This window comes from Staurois parvus, unplaced genomic scaffold (genome assembly GCF_062004578.1).
Source record: "Staurois parvus isolate SC_StPar_1 unplaced genomic scaffold, SC_StPar_1.0 ptg001095l, whole genome shotgun sequence".
NCBI lineage: Eukaryota > Metazoa > Chordata > Amphibia > Anura > Ranidae > Staurois > Staurois parvus.
In genome coordinates this window covers 305,713-314,768 of record NW_028318891.1, presented here as the reverse complement: position 1 = coordinate 314,768, position 9,056 = coordinate 305,713, and the positions used below count along the sequence as shown (strand labels likewise).

The following is a 9,056-nucleotide window of genomic DNA, read 5'->3' as shown; positions in this document are numbered from 1 at the left end:
CAGTGTATAGAGGAGTATATAGGTCCGGTGTATAGAGGAGTACAGTATATAGGTCCGGTGTATAGAGTATATAGGTCCGGTGTATAGAGGAGTATATAGGTCCGGTATATAGAGGAGTATATAGGTCCGGTGTATAGAGGAGTATATAGGTCCAGTGTATAGAGGAGTACAGTGTATAGGTCCGGTGTATAGAGGAGTATATAGGTCCGGTGTATAGAGGAGTATATAGGTCCGGTGTATAGAGGAGTATATAGGTCAGGTGTATAGAGGAGTATATAGGTCCGGTGTATAGAGGAGTATATAGGTCCGGTGTATAGAGGAGTATATAGGTCCGGTGTATAGAGGAGTATATAGGTCCGGTGTATAGAGGAGTATATAGGTCCGGTGTATAGAGGAGTATATAGGTCCGGTATATAGAGGAGTACAGTGTATAGGTCCGGACGGTGTATAGAGGAGTATATAGGTCCGGTATATAGAGGAGTATATAGGTCCGGTGTATAGAGGAGTATATAGGTCCGGTATATAGAGGAGTATACAGGTCCGGTATATAGAGGAGTATATAGGTCCGGTGTATAGAGGAGTATACAGGTCCGGTATATAGAGGAGTATATAGGTCCGGTGTATAGAGGAGTATATAGGTCCGGTATATAGAGGAGTATATAGGTCCGGTATATAGAGGAGTATATAGGTCCGGTATATAGAGGAGTACAGTGTATAGGTCCGGACGGTGTATAGAGGAGTATATAGGTCCGGACGGTGTATAGAGGAGTATATAGGTTCGGTATATAGAGGAGTACAGTGTATAGGTCCGGACGGTGTATAGAGCTCTATGACACACACTCTCCTCCGCTGTCCCGGTTGGATCGCCGGCTCATCTCACAGGCTCCGCCCCCTCCGACACTTCCGGATCTCGCACACCGATCTCCGCACGAATCCACAATGGAGGAGGAGGAGGAGATGCGGGTTATCAGCGGGCTGAAGGAAAGAGGTGAGACACCTGGAACCGGGTCACCCGCATCCCCCGGAATACAATGCACATGGGGTGGGGGAGGGGTACGGAGGGCGGACCCCAGGTACAGGGCTCGGTGTAGTGTATGATGTCATGGGGCCCCCTTCCCCCCACACCGTGTCAGTACAATTGTCAGTCACTATGGTCAGTGTGGTAACTTGTAGCAGACAGCAGCCCCACCCAGCTGTGCTCAGCTAACAATGGATTGTATGGGTTGCTATGGGTTACCTCTGTCTGCAATGGGCTCTGACTCTGGGAATGGGGCCATGGCGTGTGTGAGATATGTCACATGACAGGTGCTAAATTTGGGGTCCCCCAGACATATGTGACATGAAAGGCGCCAGATCCAGGGTCCCTCCAAAGACATATGTCACATGACAGGGGCCAGATCCAGGGTCCCTCTGCAGACAAATGTCATGTGACAGGCGCCAGATCCAGGGTCCCTCTCCAGACAAATGTCATGTGACAGGCTCAGGACCTGGGTCCCCCCAGATGTATGTCACATGACAGGAGCCAGACCCAGGGTTCCCCCAGACATATATTACATGACAGGAGCCAGACCCAGGGTCCTCTCAGACATATGTTATGCAACCGGCTCAGGACCCGGGGTCCCCCCAGACATGTGTTACATGACAGGTGCTGGATCCGTGGTCCCCCAAGACGTATGTCACATGATAGGCGCCAGATCTGGCATCCCTCCAAAGACATGTCACATGACAGGCACCATATCCAGGGTCCCTGCCCAGACAAATGTCACATGACAGGCACCATATCCAGGGTCCCTGCCCAGACAAATGTCACATGACAGGCGCTATATCCAAGGTCCCTTCCCAGACAAATGTCACATGACAGGCGCTATATCTAAGGTCCCTTCCCAGACAAATGTCACATGACAGGCGCTATATCCAGCGTCCCTCCCCAGAGAAATGACAGGTGCCAGATCCGGGGTCCCTTCAGACATGTCACATGATAGGCATCAGATCCATGGTCCCCCCAGACATATGTCATATGACAGGAGCCAGATCTGGGGTTCCCCCGACATATGTCATGTGACAGGCTCAGGACCTGGGGTCCCCCCAGACATATGTCACACGACAGGAGCCAGACCCAGGGTTCCGCCAGGCACATATTACATGGCAGGCACTGTATCCGGGGTCCCCAAGACGTATGTCACATGACAGGAGCCAAACCCAGGGTTCTCTTAGACACATATTACATGACAGGCGCTGTATCCGCCCAAGATGTATGTCACATGACAGGAGCCAGACCCAGGGTACTGTCAGACATATGTCATGCCACAGGCGGGGACCTGGGGTCCCCCCAGACATGTGTTACCTGACGGGCTGGATCCGTGGTCCCCCAAGACGTATGTCACATGACAAGCTCAGTACCTGGGGTCACCCCAGATGTATGTCGCATGACAGGAGCCAGACCAAGGGTCCTCTCAGACATATGTCATGCGACAGGCTCAGGACTTGGGTTCCCCCCAGACATGCGTTACATGACAGGTGCTTGATCTGTGATCCCCCAAGACGTATATCACATGACAGACTCAGGCCCCAGGGTCACATGGCAAACAACCAGCCCTCTGACGTGGGATTCCCCCAAACATGTCACATGACAGATGGGCAGACCTCCCCAGACATATATCACATGATAGACAGCCCAGGGTCCTGCCAGAGATGTGTCACATGACACACATCCACCCCCCAGACCCCCCTTCCTTCAGTCACATGTCACCTGACAGGCAGCCAGGTGTACAAACACAATGATCATTATGGTAACATACAGTACCCACCAGGGGCTGACTGACCATTTGTAAACTCGGGCACTGCCCGAGTGCCTGATGTCAGTAGGGGGCCCCATGAGATGCCCCTGGTACCTTTTTCATAGGCTTTTTTGAGTTTGGGCAAGGACACAGGGGCTCCATGATCCCCTATTGCCCGGGGGCCCCATGAGTTGTCAGTCCGCCCCTGGTACCCACTGTATGTTGGGTACAACCAGGCCCATAGATGGATTGGATTTTGGCCGGCCCCTGCTGAACCAGATGAAATTTGATCCATCTATGGCCGGCTTTACACTCCAACAGCAGCTGCCGCCCCACCGTCCTAGTCAGTGTATACGGCCCTCATCATATGAATGTCCCTGGCACCTGAGATGATTCCTTGCCATCAGTTACCTTTTGTTTGTGACTTTTTCCAGGGAAGGTTAACATGGTGCAGTGAGTGGTGGTTCATCTTCGGAGGTCACAGATGATGGTTGGAGGTGATGGCACAATCTTTCTGGCAGACCTCATACAGTAACATGTCAGCTCACCCAAGCTCTACATGTGTATTCTGTGTACGTGGAGCAGGGTGGAGGTCTCACCTTATCTCTGGGGTTCCATCAGTCTTTCAGCCCCCAGAGCCATGTGCTGGGGAATCTTCTGCTGCTGTAGACATGAGATCTTCATGTGGTACAGGAGCAGTAAGCATCTCGGGTCTGTGAGCAGTGTTGTGACTGATAACATGAAAACCTGAACCCTGCAGGAGCAGGCACCTTCTCTGGACGGTGGGTTGGTAGAACATACAGGGAGAGTAGAGTTCCTCTTTAGTCAGGGCTCTGCAGTTAGTTGGGTGACAAGGGTCACCGAAGGCCCTTTAAAAACCTCTGCCGGAGAACACGCTAAGGCCTCTTGCACACGGGGGTTCCGTATGGCCGTTTTTCATCTGTCTGTTTATGGATGAAAAATCCATGCAACCAATTTATTTGTCCTGGGACTTTGAATGAGACACAACACACACGACCAACAAATGACTAGTTTCCAACATAAATTTTTAATAAATGAATAAACTTCTCATTGCTTACAAAAAAAAGGATACAATGGTAACAAGGTGATTTGTAATGAATCCATATTAATGCATTTCATACATAATTGGATATACAATTGACCGTATACAATCCAGAGGTCAATATGTAATTACAGTAAAATTGCATCCATAAACTCGAGGCGTTTCGTGATTTTAAGTTCACTTCCTCAGGAGTAGATGCATGTATAATATCTGCAAGGCACGGGAAGTGCTCGGATATCAGGCGCGCCTGGGAGCGGGAAGTGCTCGGATATCAGGTGCTCCTGGGCATGGGAAGTGCTCGGATATCAGGTGCTCCTGGGCACGGCAACAGCACGGATATCAGGCGCGCCTGGGCACGGGAAGTGCTCGGATATCAGGCGCGCCTGGGCACGGGAAGTGCTCGGATATCAGGCGCGCCTGGGCACGGGAAGTGCTCGGATATCAGGCGCGCCTGGGCACGGGAAGTGCTCGGATATCAGGCGCGCCTGGGCACGGGAAGTGCACGGATATCAGACGCGCCTGGGCGCGGGAAGTGCACGGATATCAGGCGCGCCTGGGCGCGGGAAGTGCACGGATATCAGGCGCTCCTGGGCGCGGGAAGTGCACGGATATCAGGCGCTCCTGGGCGCGGGAAGTGCACGGATATCAGGCGCTCCTGGGCGCGGGAAGTGCACGGATATCAGGCGCTCCTGGGCGCGGGAAGTGCCCGGATATCAGGCGCTCCTGGGCGCGGGAAGTGCCCGGATATCAGGCGCTCCTGGGCGCGGGAAGTGCCCGGATATCAGGCGCGCCTGGGCGCGGGAAGTGCACGGACATCAGGCGCGCCTGGGCGCGGGAAGTGCACGGACATCAGGCGCGCCTGGGCGCGGGAAGTGCACGGACATCAGGCGTGCCTGGGCGCGGGAAGTGCACGGACATCAGGCGCGCCTGGGCACGGGAAGTGCACGGACATCAGGCGCGCCTGGGCACGGGAAGTGCACGGACATCAGGCGCTCCTGGGCACGGGAAGTGCACGGACATCAGGTGCGCCTGGGCACGGGAAGTGCACGGACATCAGGTGCGCCTGGGCACGGGAAGTGCACGGACATCAGGCGCTCCTGGGCACGGGAAGTGCACGGACATCAGGCGCTCCTGGGCACGGGAAGTGCACGGCTGTTTTTCATGAGGAATTCAAGCCAAAAGTTAGGTAACAAAAGAAATGTTCAGGTTGTGAGATCACAAAATCCCAAGTTCATTTTCCACATAGTACAGCCATTGGTTCTTACTAGTTCTCATATGAAAGGTTGAGTCACCCACCATGAGTTGGCTGTCTCGGGTGGGGGAGGTCATGTTTCTGAAGTATGCATTTGCACCTTTAGCAATTACAAGGAAGACTTGTGGTGGAATTTTGCGTTGTTCAGAATATAAAGAGGACCTGTCACATAGAAATAATGTTACATTAAGGCTGTAAAGTGTGTAGCAACATTGACTTGAATGGCCATATGGCTTCTTTTTTGTATTCAGATCTGTGTGAAGGTCTCCATTTTCAGGCAGATATATTGTGTTGGATAGTTTGTGTGTGTGTGTGTTTGTGTAACCGAACACTGCAGGTCGCCCTTCACTCGGCCTGCAGCATTAATGTTTGATGACAGGTCTTCTTAAACACTTATTCATATAAACAGCCTAAGACACATGATGCCTTTTTAAAGGGGCTCCCCACTTACAAATGGTTTTATCTCTTCCTAGTACAGGTTTTATTTCCTGCTTTTACTAAATTCAAAAAGTTTTGAAGCTCAAACAATGGAAATAATTGATTCTCTCATTACAGAGCGAAATATAGAGGAATCCAGGATCTTAGACCTCTGGCTGATCTTAAGTCCTAAGTCATGAATTGTACCGGTCTCTAGTGAATGGATGGGGGGCATTTCCAGGGATGTCATCGCTCTCTAGTGAATGGATTGGCTGATGTCTTGATTATGTCACTGGTCTCTTGTGTATGGATAGGCTGCATTCTTGATGATGTCTTTGGCCTGTAATGAATGAATAGGCTACATTTTCAGGGATGTCACCGGTCTCTAGTGAATGGATAGGCTGCTTTCTTGTTGATGTCATCAGTCTCTAGTGAATGGATAGGCTGCATTATCATGATGTTACTGGCTCTAGTGAATGGATAGGCTGAATTCTCAGAGATGTCGTTGGTCTCTAGTGAATGGGTAGGCTGCATTCTTGATGATGTCACCTCTCCCTAGTGAATGGATAGGCTGCAGTTTTGATGTCACTGGTCTCTAGTGAATGGATAGACTGCATTCCCAGTGATGTCACTGGTCTCTAGTGAATGGATAGGCTGCATTCTTGATGATGTCGCTGGTCTCTAGTGAATGGATAGGCTGCATTCTAGAAGATGTCGCTGCTCTCTAGTGAATGGATGGGCTGCATTCTAGATGATGTCGCTGCTCTCTACTGAATGGATAGGCTGCATTCTAGATGATGTCGCTGGCCTCTAGTGAATGGATAGGCTACATTCTAGAAGATGTCGCTGCTCTCTAGTGAATGGATGGGCTGCATTCTTGATGATGTCGCTGGTCTCTAGTGAATGGATAGGCTGCATTCTAGATGATGTCGCTGGCCTCTAGTGAATGGATAGGCTGCATTCTAGATGATATCGCTGGTCTCTAGTGAATGGATAGGCTGCATTCTAGATGATGTCGCTGCTCTCTACTGAATGGATAGGCTGCATTCTAGATGATGTCGCTGGCCTCTAGTGAATGGATAGGCTACATTCTAGAAGATGTCGCTGCTCTCTAGTGAATGGATGGGCTGCATTCTTGATGATGTCGCTGGTCTCTAGTGAATGGATAGGCTGCATTCTAGATGATGTCGCTGGCCTCTAGTGAATGGATAGGCTGCATTCTAGATGATATCGCTGGTCTCTAGTGAATGGATAGGCTGCATTCTAGAAGATGTCGCTGCTCTCTAGTGAATGGATGGGCTGCATTCTAGATGATGTCGCTGCTCTCTACTGAATGGATAGGCTGCATTCTAGATGATGTCGCTGCTCTCTACTGAATGGATAGGCTGCATTCTTGATGATGTCGCTGGTCTCTAGTGAATGGATAGGCTGCATTCTTGATGATGTCGCTGGTCTCTAGTGAATGGATAGGCTGCATTCTAGATGATGTCGCTGGCCTCTAGTGAATGGATAGGCTGCATTCTAGATGATGTCGCTGGTCTCAAGTGAATGGATAGGCTGCATTCTAGATGATGTCGCTGGTCTCTAGTGAATGGATAAACTACATTCCCAGGGATGTCACCACTCTCTAGTGAATGGATAGGCTACATTCTTGATGTCACTGGTCTCTAGTGAATAGATAGGCTACATTCTAGAAGATGTCGCTGCTCTCTAGTGAATGGATAGGCTGCATTCTAGATGATATCGCTGGTCTCTAGTGAATGGATAGGCTGCATTCTAGAAGATGTCGCTGCTCTCTAGTGAATGGATGGGCTGCATTCTAGATGATGTCGCTGCTCTCTACTGAATGGATAGGCTGCATTCTAGATGATGTCGCTGCTCTCTACTGAATGGATAGGCTGCATTCTAGATGATGTCGCTGGTCTCTAGTGAATGGATAGGCTGCATTCCCAGCGATGTCGCTGGTCTCTAGTGAATGGATAGGCTGCATTCCCAGCGATGTCGCTGGTCTCTAGTGAATGGATAGGCTGCATTCCCAGTGATGTCGCTGGTCTCTAGTGAATGGATAGGCTGCATTCCCAGCGATGTCGCTGGTCTCTAGTGAATGGATAGGCTGCATTCCCAGTGATGTCGCTGGTCTCTAATGGTGGGCAGTTATCACAGCTACAGAAAACCTCAACCCATGTCAGGGTCCCGGCCTTTGGGGATGGAGTTGGACATGCCTGTACTTCGTCTTTGGGTGGAGTGTCTATATGGTCTGTCTAGATCAGATAAATAGATACATTTTCCACATCATCCTTTATAAACTGGAGAAATGGAAGAAACTTAACTGCAAAGCAGGCACACGTGCTACTTTGAGAATTTGGGTTGTATTTATTTTTCATGTATATTTCAGTTATGGGTGGATGCTGACCAAAGGATCAACCCAATGGTTTTTCCAGCTCCATCCATTTTCTGTCGCTGTTATGCGGTTTTTAAACTCTCAGCGTCAGCTCTCATCATTGGTGGCTGATGGGATGGAGCTGGATGTGTGAAGACTTTTTCATGGAATTCCCAGTAAATAGAAGTGGTCACGGAGTAACTTTAGTGCACTGGTATCCACCCATAACTGAAAGATATGTCCTGTGATGAACATAGTACTGCAAAATATTTCCCCAGTTGTGTCCAGCTCTGTATATACTCTAATTATGTGAACTAGGCCACCAATAGAATTGCTGTGGTCAGTTTATTGATTGATTGATCGATCTGTTTAGCGAGCTTATCGTGACGACTCCGCCGGTGTGATGGGATTGTGGTCACAAGATAACAATAGTCGTCATCATCAGACTCTTTTTTTTTTTTTTTTTTTTTTAGCTCCCTTTACAGTCTTAATGTGCAAACTGACTTCTGTTTTCAGGAGTCTTCAAATCCCCTCTTGTATATATTCATTATCAGACAAGTCTAGTATAGGGAGGACCGTATAGACTATTCTTCCAATAATGATATAGCTGCAGGTTCATGGATGCATCATGGCAGATTTCCCTGGGGAGGGGAGCTGGGAATTCTAATACCTTTCCCACCCTCCCAGGCGATCTGAGTTTGGCTTGGTTAGAACGTATGCCTTGTGGCACTGGAGTCGTAGGTTCAAATCCTGGCAGGTGTGAAAGAATTCTGTAAATTAAGACTGCTGTCAGATATAGTAGTATTAATAATTTTATTTTGTAGCAATCAACAAAATGGAAAGTAAACGAATAGAAGAGAAATCAATGTTTGGTGTGACCATCCTTTTGCCTTGTACAGAAGATGAGAATATCGGACGAATGATCGTCCTTTTTTTCTTTTTTTTGCTAGTCTCATATCAAAACCGAATAGGTTACTAAAGTTACAAAAATTCTCATAAGACAGAATACAACTCCTGCAATGATGTAATGCATTGTATTCTTTTGTTTCCAAGCATGCGCGGTCTTGGTCACTCAAATTTTGCCGAGGAATACTGTGCCGATTACATGAAAACCGTTCGTTCTGTTATCTTACAAGAAAAATTTTCGTTCTTGTCCCTTTAAATAAT

The 9,056-nt window shown here is 49.0% G+C and overlaps 1 protein-coding gene across 5 annotated transcripts in view; it reads left to right on the top strand.

Moving 5' to 3' along the window:
• Positions 1 to 896: 896 nt before the first annotated feature.
• SHTN1 (shootin 1) overlaps positions 897 to 9,056 on the top strand; it is a 146,115-nt gene continuing 137,955 nt past the window's right edge. For all 5 annotated transcript variants that reach the window (XR_016307678.1, XM_089658791.1, XM_089658789.1 and 2 more), the window contains exon 1: positions 897 to 988. Coding sequence is in view for 4 of the 5 variants with exons in the window: in XM_089658791.1 (XP_089514917.1) it covers positions 940 to 988 (49 nt within the window). In the remaining variant the exon portion in view is untranslated. The remainder of the gene's footprint in view (positions 989 to 9,056) is intronic.